Source organism: Cibotium barometz, chromosome 20 (genome assembly GCF_041138505.1).
Source record: "Cibotium barometz isolate CiBa-2024 chromosome 20, ASM4113850v1, whole genome shotgun sequence".
NCBI classification, from domain to species: Eukaryota; Viridiplantae; Streptophyta; class Polypodiopsida; order Cyatheales; family Cibotiaceae; genus Cibotium; species Cibotium barometz.
The window spans coordinates 59,320,586-59,344,159 of record NC_141065.1 but is presented as its reverse complement, the minus strand read 5'-3'; the positions used below and the strand labels follow the sequence as shown (position 1 = coordinate 59,344,159).

The 23,574-nt window shown below is 44.8% G+C and overlaps 1 protein-coding gene across 1 annotated transcript in view; it reads left to right on the top strand.

The window, feature by feature from the left end:
- The first annotated feature begins 6,051 nt into the window (after positions 1-6,051).
- GLDH (L-galactono-1,4-lactone dehydrogenase) overlaps positions 6,052-23,574 on the top strand; it is a 74,095-nt gene continuing 56,572 nt past the window's right edge. Inside the window, exon 1 of the mRNA XM_086815047.1 lies at positions 6,052-6,991. Within this exon, the coding sequence (XP_086671173.1) occupies positions 6,242-6,991 (750 nt within the window). The 5' untranslated portion in view covers positions 6,052-6,241. The remainder of the gene's footprint in view (positions 6,992-23,574) is intronic.

Genomic DNA, 23,574 nt, shown 5'->3' with positions numbered 1-23,574 from the left:
CTTGTGTGTTCTCTATTAGGGTTTTGTGAGTGTGTGTGTGTGTGCTTGCAAGAGCTCAAGCTCTCTTCCCCCCTACATCTTTTCAACGCATACAAAGGGCATCTTCAATAAGTGAGGAGGAGCAAATAGGAACTTGTCAACCCTCCAGGCCAAAAAGACTCACCATAGTGTTGAGAAGAAAGCATCAACATGGTCGGCAACGAGTGAGATTCCCAGAAAAACCATGGCTTTGGTGTCCCCATTGTTGCTCAAAGACTTTTATGCTGGACCCTAAAGTGACCATAACTTGTTGCACATGCCATGCAATATTACCCTTGACATCAAGGCAGACCCCAAATGGTGGCGATTGTATTCTTGTTGGAAAAGTGATAAGAATATGTGGGATCTCCTCTAGCGTTACTGCTAAAATTGTGTCATGTGATCTCGACGGTGATGTAGATCAAGAGAGATGCTTTTCCTTGGCTCAAGATAATGGAGACATGCTACACAACGTGTTGGCCTCTGAGTGGATGCTTGTTCTCTTGTAATCAAGCTTTACACAACTCCATCCTCAATGAATTAAGAGTCTTGCTTTCTTTACTGTGTCTTTATGATCATGGTTCACTTCAAATGAGGTTTTCATTTTTGTTATTGTTTTTCTAAAGTTGTATGTTGTCGGGTCACATTGCCATGAATTGATGGGGTTCAAGCAGTGTTAATCACTCTTGGTTCACAAATGGTTCACATATGAATCACACAAGGTTGACACAGGGTTCACAACTTTGTAAATATTTTCCCAAAGGTTCATGCTCTCGGGTCACATTACCTTGAATTGATGGGGTTCACACATGGTTCACAAAAGGTTCACAATGGGTTCACACATGGTTCACAACCCTGTGAATATTGTCTGGTGCATGCTCTCGGGTCACATTGCCCTGAATTTATTGGGTTCACACATGGTTTACACATGGTTTACACATGGTTTACACATGGTTCACAAATGGTTCCCACTTGGATCACATTTGGATCACACATGGTTCACACAGGGTTCGCTACCCTGCTAATACTTTTCTAAAATTGTATGCTCTCAGGTCACATTGCCATAAATTGATGGGGTTCACTCTTGGTTCACACATGGTTCACACTTGGATCTCAATTGGATTTCACATGGTTCACACATGGTACACTCAGGGTTTACAACCCTGTGAATATTTTCTCGAAGGTACATGTTCTCGGGACTCACTGCCATGAGTTCATTGGGTTTACACATGGTTCACACAAGGTTCACACAGGTTTCACTTTAGGATCACACAAGGATTACAAGCATGAGTATCTTATTCACATACCCTCTAAGGATTATGTTCATCTACTTAGGAGCCCTTTTTGAGAACAAAGGGAGTACAGACCATTGTCTGTCTATTACCGACAACCACTCACATTAAAAATTAGCATAAGGATATTCTCATTCACAACATAATGGAGTTTTCCATCAAGGAAGATTTACAATCCATAAAGACAATGTGTTTGCTAAAAAATTATCCACGACCACTCACATTTAAAATTAGCATAAGGGACTTCTCATTCACATCATAATAGAGTTAAATATCAAGAAAGAACCACAATCTTTAAAGAAATTGTGTTTGCCAAGAAATTATCCATAACAACTCACATTAGAAAGAAGCATGAGGGACTTCACATTCACAACATAGTAGAGTTATTCATGAAAAACAAGAGAAGATAAGAAACAATGCAAATTATCATTGCCAAAATATTTGTCATAAGACAACTAAGTTTGTCAATAAGTTTGCCACGATACAAACTAACTTTGCAATATTTCATTCCCAAAATCGTTGCCACAATACAAAATGAGTATCATGTGAAGCCAAAACTATGCCGACACAAAGAAGGTGAACTCATTGTATCTCCAAGATCTTTTTCTTCACCCATGCGGCCAAATCTAGCTTCAACTGCTCCACGGCCTCATGTTTGAACCAGGTCCTAGTCAACTGCACACATAAGAGAAAATAAAATCGAATGAGGACAACTCCTTAATTGTGAAACTTAGAGATAAGGCTCAAGAGAAGCATCTAACATAGCTCTTCGATCGTTTGCCGTATGCCCCCTCAATCATCCGTTTCATGTAGGCCATGACATAGAATCCACAATCTATAGCATTAGGCTGTTGCGGCACCCAAAGAATCAAAGAATGAGTGAACCAATACAAATTTTCATGGTTAGTGATCACAAGGGTGCCAAGATTATTACATGTGGTTTCTCCAAGGTATCCAAGGATTTCCTTGGCCTCTCTATAAACTCCCTCAATGAGTTGTTAGAGCAATGTGAAGCCATGATTTGCAAAGCCCTAAAAGCATAGTTGGTGTAGATGGTAAAAAAAGGGCTTTTTTGTTCTAAGATAACAAAACAAGTAGCCAATATGTACCTGTAATAAACAGATGACAAATGAGTTGGAGACACTACCCTTGAGAGTGGATCAAGATATAGTAATCCATGAGTCTCCCATGGACAACGCACTAGCCTTTTATGGATATTGTTGTACAACACAAAAAGTTGCCAATGATGTCTGTAGAATGAGAAGCAACAAGAACACATTAATCCATTAAGCATCCTAATAGATAGTTTGAACATCAAAGGTACTAAGTTAGTAGACCTACCCATCCACAATTGGAAAGAAGATAAACAAGTACTTTGCCACATCTACCTCTCCAAAGTAACTATCAAGCTTTTTTGCCTCTTGATTTCGACATGCCTTCATAAAGGCATACCAAAGGCTGTCACAAAACCATGCTTTTTCGAAGACATGGCTTGGCATTGTGTTCTCGAACCACCTATAAATTAAGCGGGTCTATGTCACACCCGTGCAATATACATATGGAAAAGATCAAGCCTTTTTTTAAAAATAGACTTACATATGACACAAATTCATTGTCCGTGTCGATGCTTTTTGAGTCACAATTGACTCCAAAAGGCTACCATCAACCTCAACAACTTGATTCGATGCATGAGACACAAACTGAATAGCAAGACCACTCTCAAACCTAGATAGTGTAAAAGACATATGATCATACATGCAAGTAGAAAATGATTCACACATGAAAGATAAAAGACTTCTATTAAATAGCCTTACCTCTTAATGAAATCATCACATTTCAAAGGTTGACTTAAGTTAGCATCTATAGGTGTGCTTCCATTCGCAACAATGACCACGGTAATGGGAGCACTTGTGCTAGGTAGAGGGGAGTCACTAATAATAGTAGGAGACCCAAGCCTTGTGGATATGCTAACCTATGCAAAATTAGAGAAACATTTGATACATATCCATTCTACACTTTATGAAAGCAACGTTTACATAAACAAGGAATTTATTTTTAACACACCTTCGCTTTTTTGCACGAGTTGCAAGGGGAGTTTCCATTGGCTCACCGATTTGCAATGAGCACAAGATTCGGCTTCCCTCGAAGAACTTACAAGCGCTATCCTCTTTCATAGGAGCTAAAAGTGGCCCTTGATCGTCAAAGCTCGCCAACTTCTCCTACAAAAGAGAATGAGCAATATAAATTTAATGATGACAATAAAAGAACCTCTACCACGTTGTAAGAAAGAATGAGAAAAAAGCATTAAGCCTCTGTCAGGAGAGTATTACCGGAGTGACTACTTCGTCACGTACTTCATGTGATCCATCATTTAAAGGATTGGCGGCGGCTGTGGACGTCGTTGCATTATCCTTCGCTATTAAGCGCCTCTAAATAAATAAAACACTACTCAAAATGATGCAAACACACATGAATATAATGCACTACCAACCAAAGCAATTATTCTATACTCACATGTTTCTTATAGCCTTCAGCAATCCACTTGTTGATGCGACTCAAGCGAACATCCTTTCCCGCGAGGTATTTTTGCATTGCACTCTCGACCTTCTCTCTAATGTAAGTATCCTTGCTTTCAAAGCACGATCTTTCATCATCACCCATTGCGTCCCAATCCTCTTCAGCCCTCTTTTTAAGTCGAGCTTCTTGAGTCCTCGTGTTTTTGTTGAGCTTGTGGTCCGGATTTTCAAAGCACGCACGACATTGCTTTGTGTACAAAGCTCTTGGGGCCTCTTGAGTGCGATGACCTAGAGGACGACCACCCTTTCGCATAGGAATATCTACATTGATATGATGCTTTTTGCGTAAATGGTCCATCATATCACCTCGCCTGAGGTATCGTACATTCAACCTGCGACACTCCTTTGTAGCAATGCATAAACGAGCGGTACAACCGTCGTCAAGCAAAACATCTTCAAACAATTGTGTTTCATCGGTGGCCATTGACCTTATGAAAAAAACACCATACATTAGTGGACTTTTCTTAAGCATGTGAAGCTCATCCACAACTCAAGTATGACTCAATGACTCAATGCAAAGGTAATTAAGCGACTCAATGCAAAGACGCACACACACAACTCTCTCCTCTCTCACTTATCGAGAGCAGTTTCTATTTGATGCGCTTTTACTTTTTTTTTTTGCTTTTTCTTAGTGTCATTTATAGCATCTCAAAGTGTGGAATGTACTGCCAATACTGTATCTAATTTGTCTTATAGGCCAACTTCGGCCTCAAAAAGTCATTAATGTGACTTTCTTACTTCCCTTCTTTATATACCAAGATGAATCCAGGATAAGCCCAAATTCACCTTTAAACGAAAGTGCAAGGTATAGACTCATGGTAGCCATCCACAAGACCATATAACCATTAGCTCCATCATGCATAGTATTGACTAAATACTACAACAACCCTACTAACGTCGTCAGCGCCTAATAGCGGTTGTAGAATTAGGTACCAATATATGCTCTCCCACACACACGAGCATACATCAATACAAAGTTCAACAGACTGAGTTTCTGTATGACTTCGGAGATCAAGGGCGGACTTGGCCATAATGAAACCTATCACTAATAGAAGCATTAAATAGGAAAAAATAGCACAAAAAAGGGGGTTGATAGGGCATATGCACCACAGAAAGATAGGAAGAATTAGCACAATATCAACTGGTCGTAACTTGGACGAAAACTTCACATGTGTATCTTCACATGAGGGGGCAAAGGAACTTCCTCAATCAAAAGCATCCAAAATTATCTACACTATGCCTTAATTATATTTGTCATCTGCCACGCATGGCACAAACCACCTCTTCAAACAATATATATACCAAGATGAATCCAGGATAAGCCCAAATCCACCTTTAAAGGAAAGTGCAAGGTATAGACTCCGTAGATCAAGGGCAGCCATAATGAAGCCTAGCACTAAAGGAAGCATTTGTATGAATGCTCACATAACGAAAAAGGAAAACCATGCATCTTGACTAATAGACAACACACCATAAAGATATCAAACCTTCTCATAACCGTCTTTTGAAACACACATTTTAAGTTCTCTCGACCCACACTAGTGGAAGCAATGCTTCAAATGCATTTAGGTGCTTCGGTCTTAATATTTTGCTTCAGGAAAATATCAAAATATTTTACCTCCTCAAGGCTTGATCAAGCCAAAGGTCTCTGATCGGGAGAGGAAAGAGCTTAAGAGGCGATATACTCATGTGAATGTGCCTCTGTGTGTGTGTGTGTGTGTGTGTGAGAGAGAGAGAGAGAGAGAGAGAGAGAGAGAGAGAGAGAGAGAGTACCTAGAGCTCCTTGGCATACTGTGAAGCTAATTTCCTACAGTCGGGAGTCACAGGAGCAACCGGGAGACAAGAGGACCCCCTCACCCAGCCTTGCTTGCAGCCGTTCAGAGAGGAGATAGCAGCCGTGCAGCCCTGCGAACCCCAAGCCCACCTAGAGAGAGAGGCACTAACTCGGTGCCAGCGCAGGGCGACGGCCTGGCGAGCAGCACTTGCGGCATTAATGCCCGTAATATTCCCCCATTCCCCTTTAAGAATCTTAAGATTCTTAATTTCCCATCCGATGGCGTCCCAACTACAAGCCATGCCAGCCCCATCGATCCCATTTGACCCCTGGGTGTCAAATAGTCCCGAGGAGACTATATATCTCATGTCTAAATTTGAATATAATAAGGGGACAGTTTCACTTAATGGAAATTGTACTGTCGTGAGGAAAATGATTGCATGTGACAGTGCCGCTTGCGGCTCTGAGAGAGAGAGAGAGAGAGAGAGAGATCTGAAAAGCTTTGAGTAGCTGTCAGGACTTGTGTCTCAAAAGGCGGGTTCTGGATTTTTGTTCATCATTATCCTTTGCATCTCTTGAGGATGAATGCCTGCAGCAATCTGAAGAAGGGCCTGATACGCCCACTTGCGCATTTCGGTACCCGTTCTATCTACGGCAGATATCCCTCTTCATTGCTGGACAGTACCCTCAGCAAGGCCCCTCCTCTAACAGAAGAACTTGGGGCAAGTTCAAGCTGGAGGAGATTCCTGCACAGGTCTACCACTGCTGCTAATGGATTTGGGCACTTCGATTTTGGGGCTCTCGGCAGAGGGTCTGCATACAGCAGATCTTTCTCTTCATCATCAGCAGGTAAGTCTTCATCATCTCTGCCCTCTGGGGCTGCCAAGATGATAGGCAACCTGCTTCTTGTCATCGTATGTGGGGTGGCCACATACTACTGCTTCCCTCGCCCACAAAAGCCCCAGGATTCGCATGAAGAAGAGCATGTTGTGACCAACTGGAGTGGCACCCATGAAGCCAAGACCGATGTGTACATACAGCCGGAGTCCCTACGAGAGTTGGAGGCAGCTGTGAGCCTTGCCAACTCCAGGAAACAGAAGCTCAGGCCAGTTGGTTCTGGACTCTCCCCTAACGGCATAGGATTGTCTGATGATGGTATGGTGAACCTTGCCCTCATGGATGAGATTGTTGACATCGACATGGACACAAAGCGTGTCACTGTCCAGGCGGGTGCAAGAGTAGAGCAAGTGGTGGAGGCCCTCCGCCCACATGGCCTCACATTGCAAAACTTTGCTTCAATCAGGCAGCAGCAGATTGGTGGCTTTACACAGGTAAAGGAAACCTATTACATGCCTATAGATTCTATTCATCCCATGGCTTTAGCTACTACTTGCTGTATTATAGCTTTGTGCAACATCCCATGCATTCAGTGCAGCTCATGGCTTTATAGCTTTGTGCAACATCCCGTACATGCAATGCATCTCATGGCTTTATAAATTAGCACAACATCCATGCATGCAATCCATCCCATGGATTTGTCTTTTTTCTGTTAGAAAAGGGGGCGGGTTTTTTTTTTTTGAATTGGAGAATTTTGGATCTCTTCTTCAATGCAGCTCTTTCATAATTCAAGGCTGAAACTGTCCAGCCCTAGATTATCCCTCCTCATAAATATCAGAAATGGGATACTTGTTAGCAGCGTTGAATCATAAAGTTTATTAGGGCTGATATGAAATCTCCTGCTTTGCTAATCATCTGAATCAGCCAAATACCAGTTTTATTATGGCTGACCAATCCATCCCATGGATTTGTCTTTTTTCTGTTAGAAAAGGGGGCGGGTTTTTTTTTTGAATTGGAGAATTTTGGATCTCTTCTTCAATGCAGCTCTTTCATAATTCAAGGCTGAAACTGTCCAGCCCTAGATTATCCCTCCTCATAAATATCAGAAATGGGATACTTGTTAGCAGCGCTGAATCATAAAGTTTATTAGGGTTGATATGAAATCTCCTGCTTTGCTAGTCATCTGAATCAGCCAAATACCAGTTTTATTATGGCTGACATGGAGTCTCCTACCAGATTTAAAAAGACACCACCTAAGATGATACTTGCAATAGATGCCTAATGATTTACATTTTGATGATTAGAGGGTTAACATAACTGACTGCTTTTCTTAATTTCTTGCAGCTTGCTGATTTTAAGTAAATGCCTTTTTTTGGGGGGGAAGACTAATCAGTTTTGCCCACCCAGAGATTTTGGCTGCTCTTGAAGGTTCCAAGATTGCATTGTTTTTAAAAAAAATAGGTTTCTTAAAGTGACCACCACCGACTTATGGGAGGGCTGACGGGCTTTTGGGCGAACACTTTTTTGGTGCCTTTTACACCCCATGTGCTCTGATACTTAATCCTTATATGCAGCCCATTGAGTTTAGTCTGTCTAGACTGGGTTCCCACATGCCCACTATTCATGCATCTTGTCTAGACTGGTGCCCCACATTCCCACCTGGTGAGAACTGCCCATGAACCATGCACTTTGTCTAGATTGGTGCTGCCTGCATTCCCACTTGTCTAGACTGCTGCTGCCTCATTGTCCGCAAGCCATGCTCCTTGTTTGCTACTTTCTAGCTTGCTGTCCAATCCCATTACATGCTTATTAGCTCCCATGGCCATTTGAGACCGTCTGGACCCTTAAACGGGCCCTGCAATCTGAGAACAATGTGTCGTCGGTTTGCTGTACAGCACTCACTAATGCGATCACATAGCCCGCACAAGCATGCGTCCTACTTGGTAGAGTGCCGAGTCTACATAAGCCGTCTCCTAACTATCTGGCCAGGCTTTGCCACCATCCACAATGTCTAAACTTGGAACTGTTCGGGTGCCCGGGTGCTCACCACAACAGCTACTCCTCAGAAAGGGGGCATTACAAAATAGAGTACATTCGTCACCTGCCAAAACAATAGGGGGGTGGAGTGTTGAGCAAATGCTTTTCCAATACCCCCCTCAATGTCCGCCCGTAGTGAACTACCTCTTTGGTCCAACGTCGAGTTGATGAAGATGGCGCTCCAACAAATCTCTCCCTAGAGCCTTTGTGAAAATGTCCGCTCAATTCTTTGTTGTTGGGCAATGGACAAGATCCACCTCTCCATCCATAATAAGTTCACGGGCATAATGATATTGTATCTCAATGTGCTTCGTGCGAGGATGAAACACTGGGTTCTTGGCGATCGCCTTTGATTTTCACAGCAACATTGTTTCTTCCTATTGAGCATTACCCATGCCTCATAAGATCCTTCTTAACCAGACTGCAACACATGAAGCAAAGCATGCAGCCTTGTACTCTGCCTTTGTAGAAGAAAGTGCCATTGTAGGCTGCTGCTTGTTGATCCAAGATGTAATTCTAGACCCAATAAAAAAACAATAATCAGAAACAGATTTCTTGTTACACAATCTCTTGCCCAATCTAAATCACACAATCCAGTGAAGGAATTGCATGATTTGTGAGTGATGCCATGTCCAATGGTATCTTTGATGTATTTCAACACCCATATCCTTGCCTTCTAGTAATTCTCATGGGGTTGATTTGAGAACCTGCTAAGGACGCCAATTGCAATGTCACGTGCTTCCCGCACTTGGATGCCACATGGGCATATCTGGACAGAAGGTGCAGGACCTGGAGTGGAAACTGGTCCCATGTGAGCCCTAGTCCGGGACGAGTCAGTGAGGGTTCCACTCTAAGCGTCCAAGGTTAGGTGTGCATTGTCCTGCACATGAAGCAGTGCCCGACTGTATTGTGAGTCTCCCTCTGGATTGATGTCAGGTGTTCTGAGTGTTGGGTTTGTAGTCGGACACCAAGCATTTGTATAGGAAGCATGTAGGTTGCATGTAGAAGGGGGCCAGCCCTTAGGGCTACCCCATCAGAAGAGGGACGGAATACCTTGCACTTGGTCATGGAGTGGGCCGCCTTGGACCACCCAAGGGGCTAAGATGGTCCATGGCCTTGCCCACCAGCTTTAGGAGGCTGTGGCCTTGTTGGCCAACCCATGAAAGGACTTGGCAGGTTGTTAGCCAGCCCATGAAAGGGCTTGGCAGGCTGTCGGCGAGACCATTAGGGCTTGGCCAGCCAGCCGATAGGCCTTAGAGGCCAGCCTAGCTAGGCGGCCATGGCTTAGTGTCACCATTTGGTCCCTCCACCAGTCTTGATTGGTGTTTGGGGCAAGCCCATACACAGAACATAACCAAGGTGAGAATGGGGATTTTCCACAGAAGAAAGCTAAAAGCATTCACTGGCAAATTTTGGCTTGAAAGATGGCTACAGAGCATGAATAACATTGGGATTTATTCATTAATGTGGCTTATAAGGTTTACAAGTTAAGAGGTTCACACATCATTAAAGTGTGGCCGGACTTATTATTATTTTGGGCATGGATCCTTGACGAAAAGAGGCGCCTAGCATAAACTTGGGCAGCAAGTTTGGGAAAAGCACAAAAGGAGTTATTTTTAACAAGTTGAGCCACTTTTGGCTTAAAAGAAAAGCATGGGCTATTATAGGCTGGTCGACTTTATTAAAAGGAGGAGGAGGGGCTATCTTTTGAAACGAGGTGCATGCATCCGTTGGCCGATTGCAACTCTCTTTCTCTCTCCCTCTCTTTCAGCGCTGGCCGTACAGCGTTTGCAGCTGGAGATTCTGGCCGTACAGCTGAATGCAGAATCTGGTTGTACAACAGCTCTTTTACTGTGCGCTAGCCGTACAGTACACTGTGGTTGATCGTTTCCTTTGTCCTCACTCAGCTGGTCGGTTTAGACAGCTGCACAGCAGCCATACAGCCTCGACACGACTACACATACCAACAATTTTGCTATTAAGCTTATGGAAGCAGTCATGAATAGTGGACAGCTTGGTCTAAGGATTTATGGATTCACAGATTTTATCCTCAAAGTATGGAGTTGGTTTTATGTGCCCATGTTCAACACTCTTTCCATATGGATATGGTGGTTTCTATAATCAAGCTTACAAGTTGTTACATGCACGGAGGTTGATCGTGGTAATGCGCAACAAGGCCTTCTTTATACCTTTATGTGGTGAGAATATGTAGCATCAACTTGAGAGAATAGGGAGAGAGTAGAGAATATAGAATGTAGAAGATGACACCGTATTGGGTCCCAATACCCACTGAACCCCCCCCTCACCCCCCCCCCCCCTTCCCGCCACCCTGCAAGCAGGAGTATTTGCTTATATTATTCTTTGGAGAAATGCTGTACAATGCTGAGTACAAATGATATGAATGCACATCGCAAGGACAAGGAGACCCAAACGTCAGCGGAGTATCCAGCTATCCCGAGGCTCTGCTGAAGACTCTCCTTGGCCACTGATGCAAGTCCAAATGACTGAAGGATTGCACATATGCTGGCTGAGATGTAGAGTGACTTCCTTGTTACCTGGAGATGAGCAAGATGCTGCAAACTGGAGTCGCTTTCTTCTGAATACCTGGATGTTGAAGTGGGAAATAAGTCCATGCTTTTATACCCCCCTCAAACAGCAATCGGCTGGTGCAAAAAGCCTCCACGATTGGGTATACCTAGTCGGCTGCTGTAAATATACCCCACGTCTGCTGCAAAAGCCTGTCGGCTGATGAAAATACCCTCACGACTGCTGAAAAGCCAGTCAGCCAGCATTAAATGCTGGTCGGGTACTGTACCTTCAGTCGGCTGGCTCATAAATGCGCACGATTGCCCTATGCACAGTCGTCGGCTGCCCACCATACCTCTTGGAGAAAGCATCATTCAGGAGCATGTATGTGTCAACCTTAGCAGTAGTTGCATATAAATCATTTAAGGTGCATTAACATAGAAGGGGGGCAGCCCTAAGGCCAGCCAAAAGGCAGCCATGGCCTTGCCTCACAGTCGGGCAGCACCGGACTTGGGTTGAGGATTGACAACTGATTGATCTCTAAGGCTTAGAGACTAACCTACATAGCTCGTGCCTGATTGTCCCTGGACCGAGGGCTCACAATGGGGTCACGGTTGTCACATGCATCCCGCACTTGGATGCCACGTAGACATATTTGTACAGAAGGTGCAGGACCTGGGATGGTAAATTGGCCCCATGTGAGCCCAGTCCTGTGCAAGTCAGCTAGGGTTCCATCCCAGTCGTCCGAATTGTCCTGCACATGAGTCCAAGGTCAGGTGTGCATCGGCGGCTGCTGTGCAAGTGCTGTCCTGTACGGTACAGGTGGCTGCAGAGGCTGTACGGACAGGTACAGTAGGGTTTTACTGACCTGTACGGACAGGTATAGCCGGTTTCAGATCTGTTCAGTTCTGAGCAATAGCAGGCAGTGTATCTCCGGTTGCAGGCAGAGATTTTATCAGAGTTTATTTGGTGCAACAGTCAGGTGGTTGCAGGGGGAAGAGTACTGACAGTCGTTGTCAAGTACAGACTGGTACGAACTGTCCCACGAGTGCAGAACCACGTGCTGATTTGGTAAGCTCTGAACTTGTCCATCATTCTTTCTTTCCATTGGCTTATGTCTGCTCCAGACTTGTGTTATCTGGCCCCTTGTGAGAGGAGGAGTATGGCAGATTGAAAGGGTGGAAACAGAGATTGGACAGTGGATGTATGTTTGTGCTGAGTTGTGGAACCATGTTCATGGGATATGCCAGATGTGTGCTCAAGGCTGTCCGGCTGAATTGTCTTGGCTGATTAGAGGGAAGCACAGAGTGTTGCTTTTGTGGGACACAGATCTGTGTGTGAATCCTCTGTGCTAAGAGGTCTTGTGGGCTACCAGATTGGACATACAGGTGTATTCTCCTGGCTGGCTTTGTTGTACTCAGCTTTACATCTTTTTGAATTTGAATAAAGAAATACCGAAAGGGGTGCCAAGCTTTGGGGCCAACAGGTGTCGTTCTCATTTTAGCTTTGGGGCACTCTAGCTCCAGTTAAATTTGTTATTTTTATTTGGACTACAAGTGGAAGGGTGACTGCTAGTCTACCGCACTTTGGTTTCCACCAGAGGCCAGTTTCAAGGTTCCATTTGCCGGGACCCATTATCAACTTTCTTAAGGGGGTGAGCTCGTGGTTGACTCGAGGAAAGTCATCGCTGAAAAATTCAGCAACATGTCTGATACAGAAGACGAATATTTTTATCATGAAGAGGAAGAGCAAGAGACCTCTCTTGAGAGAAATGAATCTGAGGATATTCTTGCAGGAGAACAGGCTGCAGATGATGAGCAATATGAGGATGTAACACAGCCAGAAGATATGCCTAGTAAAGAGGAAGATGATGCTCAGTTTAAAAATCGTTTGGCTGGTGTTATGGATGTGTTTATGCAGCTCACACAAAGTGAGAAGTTTGTTGAATTTATGAGATCCCGTTCTGAGCCCGGAAAGAAGAAGAAGAAGGTGCGTTCTAAGAACCTTCCTCAGGGTCATAGTGCTGCCTTCACATAGGATCCATCTTTTGGACAGTTTCCGAACATGCAGCATGCTTTTGGTGCTAACTCACAGAGTTCTTTCTTCGGATAGCCATCTATTCCTCAGCAGACTATGCATCCAGGTTATTTTGGTGGTGGCTCTGTGTTTGTTCCAATCTATGACTGGGGGTTACCCTCAGGGAGGCATGGGTATGCCAGGGACTTTTGGAGCTAATTTTTAGCCTGGTATGCAGGGGAATATGTATGGTGGTATGCAGTCCGGAATGCAAGGAAACATGTTTGGAGGCATGCAACCTGGAATGCAAGCAAATATGTATGGGGGCATGCAGCCCGGTATGCATAATGGTATGTTTGGAAACATGGCTGGAATGTATGGCATGCCAGGTGTGGGAATTGGTAATGTTGACCCTATGATGGGCATGAATGCTAGAGGTAGCAATCTTGTGAAGCCACTTCCTTACGATAATCTAACGCCTATGGGTAAGGCGAAGGATTATAAGGAAGGGGGAGCTGCTGTGAAATTTGATACATTCAGTGGGGCCAAAGATAAGTTAAAGGCACTTACCTTCTTACAGCAGTTTGATGGTGCTTTCTCTGGTGGTAATTACATGGAGTCCTCTAAGGTGAGAAAAGCTGCGACTTTTCTCAAGGGCAATGCATTGCAGTGGTGGTCTACTCTTCTTTTGCAGGGCATAGCACCAACTACTTGGGTACAATTTAAACAAGTGTTCTCTTCCGTATGGCTCACATCTACTTTTGAGGTGGATGTAATGACAGCATGGCACAAGTTGGATGCATCAAAGTGTGAAAATCTTGAAGATTATAACAAGAAGTTTTGGGAAGCTCTACTCCTAGTTACTTCTTATCGTGCAGTGCCTTTGTCTGAGCAGGTAGAGAAGTATTGTTGTGGGCTGCCCAAGGAAGTGCGTGACTATTGCATCAAGACTCGAGCAACAAACATGTCACAGATGATAGAGAATGCTATGACAGCAAATGCGTTACTCACTGGAGTCTCATCTGGGTTTAAAGGCAGTAAGAACTCGAGCAAGAAATCTGAAAAGTCAAGGCATGCTTCGCGTGATGCAAAAGGGTCTACAGAGAAGCGGTATAAGAAGTTGCCAATGCCCAAGAGAACTCTTGAGGAGAGACAGGCTTTGAGGGATGCCCGGAAATGTTTCTATTGTACAGAAGAGGGACATATGTCTTTTAATTGTCCCAAGAGACAGTCCCAAAAGTTTCAGGACTTTTGTGATGCTAAAGGCATCAAGAGGGAGCTCTCTGCTCCTTATGATCCTCCACAAAACGGGACAGCAGAGAGGATGATCAGGACCATTCAGGAGAAGGTCCGTTCTATGTTGTCACATGCTGCGTTACCTCATGGTTTTTGGGCTGAAGCTGTTATGACAGCCGTTCATCTTATAAACAGGTCACCTAACACGAGGCTTGGTGGGAAAGTGCCAGAGGAAGTATGGACAGGGAAGCCTCTGTCCTACAAGCACTTGAGAGTGTTTGGTTGCGTTGCGTACGTGCACATACGCAGGGAAATACGCACCAAACTTGATCCTAAGTCTCACAAATGCATATTCCTAGGATATGGTGACAGAGGTGAAATGGGGTAAGATTATACGCAGCAATGATGTCATTTTTGATGAAACATGCATGTATAAGGAGCCTGCAAGGCAACAAGAGCCTGGCAGAGTCATCTTTGATGATGATGGACATCATGGACAACAACCAAGGGCTGTAAATCAGCCATTACAGCAACAAAACCAGCCCTTAAATGGTGCTGAAAATGGTCCAAATGGACAGCCAGAGATGGCAGAAGATATCCCTATGGATATCCCACAGTTAGAGGATATACCGGGCATGATCTTTCAACCTTATGGCATGGAACAGGAGCCACCAATAGGTGATATTATGCAGGCTGGACAGCAACCTGCAAATGATGATCATTGGGTACGGAGGTCCACAAGACCCTCCAGACCCCCTGACAGGTTTGTTCCAGGGGTTGACTACTTGATGCTCACTGACTGTGGGGAGCCCTCTTGTTATAAGGAGGCTTTACAGAGGGCAGACAAGGCTCTTTGGGAGCGTGCTATGAAGTCAGAGATGGATTCTCTGCACAAAAATGGAACATGGGAGTTGGTGCATTTGCCTACAGGCAAGAAGGTTTTGCCATGCAAGTGGGTTTACAGGCTCAAAGTTGCACCTGATGCAAAGCCAAGATACAAAGCCAGGTTAGTGGCTAAGGGCTTCAAGCAAGAATATGGTGTGGACTTTGATGAGATCTTCTCTCCAGTGGTCAAAATGACCACACTTAGAGTTGTATTAGCTTTGGTTGCTCATGATGATCTGGATTTGATTCAGATGGATGTGAAGACTGCTTTTCTTCATGGTGATCTCCATGAGGAGCTATATATGCAACAGCCAGAGGGTTACGCAGTGAATGGAAAGGAGAAGCTTGTATGCAAGCTGAAAAAGAGTCTTTATGGGCTCAAACAGGCACCAAGGGAATGATATCATAAATTTGATACATTCATGAAATCCCAGGATTTCAGGAGGAGTGACATAGATCACTGCTTATACACCAAGAAAGCTTTGGATGGCAGTCTATTGATCCTCATCTTGTATGTTGATGATATGTTGATTGCCGGGAAATCTCGTAAAGAGATGGATGCCTTGAAGAAGAGGTTGCATCAGACCTTTGATATGAAGGATTTGGGTGATGCAAATCACATTTTGGGTATGCGGATACTTCGGGACAGAAATCAGCATGTGTTGTATTTGTCTCAGAAGGAATACATTGGCAAAGTTTTGCAGAGGTTCAATATGGAGGGGGGGAAGAAGACTAGTACTCCTTTGCCTCCATACGTGAAACTCAGTGCTATGGACAGCCCACAGTCGGATAGTGACAGGGCTGATATGGCCAAGATTCCGTATGCTTCAACTTGTGGCAGTCTCATGTATGCCATGGTTGCTACCAGGCCGGACATTGCATTTGCAGTGGGAGTGGTTATTAGATACGTGGCCAACCCTGGCAAGAAGCATTGGGAAGCAGTGAAAGGTGTCATGAGATACCTGAAGGGCACACAGGATATGTGCATCTGCTTTGGCAATCAGGATGCATTAGTGCATGGTTACATGGATTCGGATTATGCCGGTCATCCAGATAACTGGAAGTCTACTACCGGTTATGTGTTTACATTCACAGGAGGTGCTGTGTCATGATATCCAGGATGCAGAAGTGCATTGCCTTATCTACTACAGAGGCCGAGTATATTGCAGCCACAGAGGCTTGCAAGGAGGCATTATGGCTATCTCGGTTAGTGGTTGATTTGGGTTATACAGGGGATATTCCATTGTTGCATTGTGACAGTCAGAGTGCCATCCAGTTGGCAAAGAACCCAGTCTTTCATGCAAAGACGAAGCATGTGGATGTGAAGTATCACTTCATCAGAGAGGTGATAGAGGACAAGCTGATTCAGCTCGTCAAGATTCATACGGATGACAACCCGGCTGATCTGTTGACAAAGAGTTTGCCTCCAGAGCTATTTGCTCATTGCAGACACTTGATGGGCATTGGATGAGGCCAGTTTCAGCCTTGATATGGCCTTGTATATTATCATGTACATGCTGATTTTATTTTCTTTTCCTTCACTTAAGGGCACATTGCCTTTAAGTGGGAGGTTGTTGTGGGAAAGGCATTATGCCCACCCCTATAGTGTGTACAAGCCCATAAGTTTTATAGTACATAGTACACTTAGTACATTAAAAGTACTAAGTGCACTATGTACACTAGAGCAAATATACATGTGTGATAGGGGAGTCACACACTCATATACTTTGTGAGTTGACTTATCCCCACATGTGTCTCTCTCTCTCTCTCTCTCTCTCTCTCTCTCTCCCTTCTTCTCTGTGTGTGTCTCCCACATGAAACCCTAACTGTTTCAGCTGAGCTTCTTTAGCTCCTTCAGTGTAGAGGAGATGGGGCCGTTATATGAGGCTAACATGGCTTGTCCAGGGTATGCTGAACCCGTCACTCCTATTATTGGGAAGCTTAGGCTTCATTTTGCAGGGTTATGTGGACAGCGAAGAGTTTTTCATCATGCCACTTGATGGATGTGATGTTTTGTTGGGAATGCCATGGTGCCACAGAGTACATGCGGTGGTGGATACATACAATAGGAAGATCACTTTGACTCGTAGAGGGAAAGAACATGTTTTGGATGTAGAACTTAAAGGGGAATCTGTTCCTATTGTATCAGCTTTGGCAATTTCATCAGTAATGAAAAAGCATCTTTCCACGTACTTGATTTATGTAAAGGATGCAAAAGATGATGAGTCTAAGTCTAATTTGTCTATGTTAGATAAGGACAGGACTGATTTCTTATGTGGGTTCCAAGATTGTTTTTCCGAGTCATTGCCAGGGGAACTTCCTTCGGAGAGGCCAGAAGATCATGCCATTGATCTAATTCCTGGTAGTACTCCACCAAATAAACCGCCGTATCGTGTTAGTGCAGCCCAACAAGAAGAAATTATGAGTCAGGTACAGGAGCTTTTGAATAAAGGGTTGATACAGCCTTGCTCATCACCCTTTTGCTCACCTGTACTCCTAGTGCAAAAGAAGGATGGTTCTTGGCGCATGTGTATTGATTACAGGGCGCTGAACAAGAATACCATCAAGAATCGATTCCCCATTCCGAGGATCGATGACATTTTGGACCGCTTATAGGGCTCCACAGTGTTTAGTCGTATTAACTTGAAAAGCGGGTATCATCAGATACGTATTAGACCTGAGGATGTGCATAAGACAGCATTTCGAACCACGTTTGGGTTGTATGAGTTTTTGGTTATGCCCTTTGGTTTGACCAATGTACCTGCCACATTTAACAGAATGATGGACAGGATTTTCCGGCCTCATAGAGCTTTTGTGGGCACATTCTTTGATGATATGATTGTGCATTCACAAACTGAGGAGGAGCATAGAAGGCATTTGGCCATTGTGTTTGCAGAACTCAGGAACCATAGGCTGGTTATTAATGGCAAGAAGAGTGAGTTCTTCTTGCAAGAGATACATTTCTTGGGGCATATTGTGTCTAAGCATGGAGTCCGTATGGATCCATTGAAGGTGGAAGCAATTTTTAATTGGCCAGATTTGAGGACCGTGCATGATGTACGCAGCTTTTTGGGATTGTGTTCCTATTACAGGCGGTACATACGGTATTTTGCTAAAATTGCTTCGCCCCTTCATGCCTTAACAAAGAAGGCAACTCCGTTTAGATAGGCTGATCAGGAAATTACAGCCTTCAAAAAGCTTAAAGAAAAGCTTACTTCGGATCTAGTATTGGTATTACCGGACCTCCGAAAGTCTTTTGTTGTCCAGTGTGATGCATGTGGAAGGAGCATTGGGGCCATTCTCATGTAGGAAGGACATGTGATAGCCTATGAGAGTAGAATATTGCAAGATGCTGAGAAGCATTTACAGGTTTATGAGAAAGAGATGTTGGCTGTAATTCATGCTCTTTCTACATGGAAACACTATTTGCTTGGGGCTGATTTCACTGTGCAGACATCAGACCTTGCGTTATTTCCTCACGCAAACTAAGCTTTCAGAGAAGCATATGCGATGGGCAAACTTTTTGTCTATGTTACACTTCCAGATTGTGCATGTGGAAGGCAAAAAGAATGTTGTGGCAGATGCTTTGTCACGCAAGCCACAGGTCTTAGCAGTTTCACTTGCTTATCATCATGAGCTTGATGAAATGAAAGAGCAGTATGCCCATGATGAGGACTTCGAAAGGTATGATCAGATATCTGAGGGTCAGCGGCATGAGCACTATACTCTCAGAGATGGGTTTTTGTTGATGCATGGTAGGTTGTGTGCTACCAGGCAATTGAGACTCAAGGTTATGATTGAAAGTCTTGCTCCATTGTATGCAGGTCATAGAGGTATTGACGCCACGGTAAAAGCAGTGGAGACTTTCTTTTATTGGGCAACCTTGAGAAGAGATGTTGATGCCTTTGTTAGGCAATGCATCGTTTGTCAGAAGGTAAAGTTTGACCGTCAAAAGACACCAGGGTTACTACAGCCTTTACCTATTCTAGATAGACCTTGGGAGAGCATTGCCATGGATTTTGTATTTGATCTTCCACGGACACAAACGGGTAATGATGGCATTTGGACTATCATATGCAGGTTCAGTAAGCAGGCTCATTTCATTCCCGTGCGTAAGATGATCAAAGTGGATCATATGGTGAAGTTGTTCATGACGAACATCTTCAAGTATCATGGCTTGCCTACGTCTATCATTAGTGACCGTGATCCACGGATGACGAGTTTATTCTGGAGAGGGTTGTTTGACAACATGGGTACAACTCTCAAGTTTTCATCTTCATTTCATCCACAAACAGATGGTCAATCAGAAGAGGCTAACTCTACAGTGTTAGATCTTCTTAAGTGTTATGTGTCAGAGCACAAGCAACAATGGGAAAAGTATCTTCCTTTGGTGGAGTTTGCATATAACAACACTGTCCATACCTCGACGGGCAAGGTGCCTTTTGAGCTTGTGGAAGGAGGAAAGAAGGTACCACCCATTTTGCATACAAAGGATAAGATCTTTGAGGCTGATCAGTATGTGGAGAATATGGATGAAGCTTATCGGAGAGTTAAGTTGGCACTCCAGAAAACTCAGTAGAAGCAAAAGAAAGCAGCAGACCGTCACAGACGTGCATTAGAGTTTGCATTGGGTGATTGGGTTCTTTTGCGATTTGAAAAGGCTAGACTCAAGAAGATGAAGGGTAAAGAGCGCTTATTCCCTAAGTTGAGCATGCGTTATTATGGGCCTTTTCAGGTATTGGAAAAGATTGGTGAGGTGGCCTATCGCTTGAAGCTACCAGATCGCTGGAGGATTCACAATGCATTTCATGTGAGTCTCCTTAGACCTTTCCGTGGGGATGTGCCTGGGGATGTATTAGATGAGGCTCAGTCGGAAGTTGAGGAACTTGATGAGGTTCTTATTCCAGAGCAGATACTGGCATATAAGGAAAGAAAGGTATGAGGTAAAGTTTCCCGTCGCTATCTTGTGAAGTTCAAGAACTATTCACCGATGGATGCGAAGTGGATGGAGGAAGGTGACTTAACAGATTCACCTCAGGTTTTGCAGCTTTATCTCGATGCCTTTGAGTTGGAGCCGACTCTTGTTATGACTCATTCAGGTTCAGCAGAGCATGGGTCTGGAGCATTGCCTGATGCTCAAGAGGGGGTAGCACCTCCACTCCCTTGACACAGACAGGCTCAGATCACATCTAGAGGTCGCATGGTGCAGTTTTTTGTCTCCGAAGGTACTGATGGCTGACATTACATTTGTTTATGGGACTTCTGTGATATATGTGTACTAGTCACGTTGGATGTTGTGGTTGTGTATGGTTCACAGTGGTATACAACTTGGACTACTACTACACCATTGGTTTGCAGTGAATGATGTTACATGTGCATGGCTTAGAGAGATTGGGACGCTGATCTTGCCATATTGTATATTTCACTTTGGATATTTTGCTGTATCACCAGAATGCAATCGAGGACGCTTGTCATTTTTCAAGAGGGGGGTATGTCATGACCCTGTGAAAATGGAACAGCACAAGTGTGGGCATGGTGGTTGCTGAGCAAAAATATTAAATGATTCACATTTGGGGTGCCCGCACAAAGAGAATGATGTGTGGACATCTCCAGGTGTGAAGGGGGACCAAGAACATTAATATAATTAATGTTTGAATCATGGGTGGCCCCTAGGAAACTTTAATAAACATTAAAGTTGGGAGCCTAGGATAATTTTGGAGAGAGGCCACTCCGCTTTTGGAGTTACACGCCTCTCATCTCTCTCTTTCTTGCTTTTGTGAATACATGCAAGAAACCTGCGTGGAGGAGAGGAAGAGTCGACTGGACTGGTTGCTGCTGTCAAAATATGCAGCGGAAATGATAACCAAACTTGGGTAGACAAGAGCAAGTAGACTGCAGAAAATAAACAGCACAAGAAACACAGAGAGATAGGTGTGTAAACTCTTCTCTATACACAAGATCCCGAGAAAACTGAATGAATGAGTGGTGGGGACAAGGGGCCTATATATATGTCCCTGGGAGAGCAGTCGGCCAGCATAAAAAGTGCCCACGACTGCTGAAAAGGTGCCCACGACTGCAGAAATGCAGTCGGCCAGCAGAGAAGTGCCCACGACTGAGAAAGTGCAGTCGGCCAGTAGTCCAGTAGCCCACGACTCATTTGTATGCAGTCGGCCAGCACTGGAGTGCTCCTGCCACCCTCTGGCAACCTTCCCCACCACTAGAAAAAATGGAAAAAAATAGGGAAAAATACGGGGAGTGTGGAAAAATGATAAAACACCTTATACAGGGCGGGCACACCCACAACAGAGGCCTTGGTGTATAAATATAGACAGGAGATGACTTCTAACACCCCCTCTCAGCTCCTGGCTGTGAAACCAACCCAAAGGAGCTGGAGTGCCGCCTGAGCGTAGCCTGAGGTAGAGACTTCGTGAAGAGGTCCGCCGCATTGTCCTCCGTCGAACAATAGAGTAGCAAGATGTCACCAGCCAAGATCTTCTCACGTACAAAGTGATACTGTATCTCTATATGCTTGGTCCGGGCATGGAAAACCGGGTTCCGAGCAATAGCTATACAACTCTGGTTATCGCACTGGATGACTGTGGGCTCCCTCTGTGGAAACCCAATCTCGCCTAGCAGCCTCCGCAACCATACAACCTCACAAGCAGCACCACAAGCAGCCCAATACTCTGCCTCTGTCGAAGAAAGGGCAATAGTTGGCTGCCTCTTGTTGCTCCAAGAAACTGCTCCTGAGCCGAGGGTAAAACTGTATCCTGAAGTAGATCTCCTCGTGTCTGGATCTCCTCCCCAATCTGAGTCACTCCAACCTTGGAGCTTGACTCCATTCCCTCCTGTGTAAAAGAGTCCTAGATCCTTCGTACTCTGTAGATACCGCAAGATCCGCAATCCTGCGTCCCAATGAGACTTCAATGGCGTCTGCATAAAAGAGCTCAACAGCCCCACGGAGAAGCTCAAGTCCAATCTGGTGTTCAGCAACCAGATCAATGAACCAACCAACTTCCGGTACTGCGAGGCATCAATTGGCTCACAAGGATCTGTAACGGTTAACCTTGTGTTCGGGTCCATCGGCGAAGTGATAGGCTTGCAGTTCTCCATCCCAAAGGCCTCAGGCAACTCATGAACATACCGCTGCTGAGAGACGAAAAACCCCCTCTGGGTCTGCCAGATCTCCAATCCCAAAAAGAAGTGGAGTAAGCCTAAGTCGGTCATCTCAAACTCCTTTGACAAGGTAGCCTTTGTCACTCCAATGTGCTCCACATGACCGCCGGTGATAATGAGATCATCCACATAAAGGATGATAAGCGTGACCATGCCGCGTTCCCGAAAGAGATACAGGTTCGGATCTGCAACCGATCTCTGAAATCCAGTCCGAATAAAGAAGGAATCAATCTTCTGATTCCAAGCCCAGGGAGCCTGCTTAAGACCATACAAGGCCTTATGTAACCTGTAAACCATCCCTTCTAATCCTGGAACAATAAAGCCTGGAGGCTGCTCAACGTACACCTCCTCCTGCAGGTCACCATTAAGGAACGCAGATTTTACATCCATTTGATACACGGGCCACCTCTGAGAGGAAGCAAGGGCAAGAACGGTCCGAATCGTGGACATCCGCGCTGTCGGTGCAAAGGTATCCTCGTAGTCGATGCCTGGCCGCTGAGCATAACCTTTAGCCACAATCCTGGCTTTGTGTTTGTCCACCGACCCATCAGACGCGTATTTGGTCTTAAAGACCCATTTGACACCAATGACTGACCGCTTCGACGGCCTCGGTACCAACTCCCAAGTGTTGTTCTTCTAGATGGCATCAAGTTCCACCTGCATGGCTTTCCTCCAAGTATCCTGTGAAAGGGCTTCCTTTACGGAAGTGGGCTCTTTATCCCGCATGATACGAGACATCAAAGCATAGTTCACCTGAAGAAGCTCCGCCGTGTTGCTTTTATCTCGGACTTGATGTGATCTTCGAGGGCCGTCCTCTGTGGTCCACTCGGAGGGTAGCTCCGTGACACCTGACTCCCGAAGGGTGTCTAACAACCACCTAGGTACTCGAACAGATCGTGGAGCCTCCTGTGGTCGCGGGGGCTCTACTCCAGCTGCGGGCTCAACCTCTTGTGATGACTGAGGTGGATCAACTGGAATGATAGTCTGGGAATCATCATCAGTCATCATCAGACTCATCTGGATCTCCAAGAAGTGGCGGCTCCTCGACAGTGGATGCTGGAACATGCTCGTCAAAGACCACATCCCGGCTGACAACAATCTCATTCCTATCTGAATCATACAACTTGTATCCCTTGGAAAGAGAGTTATACTCCACAAATATCAGCTTGCGGGGCTTGGAGTCAAGCTTCCCCCTCTGCTT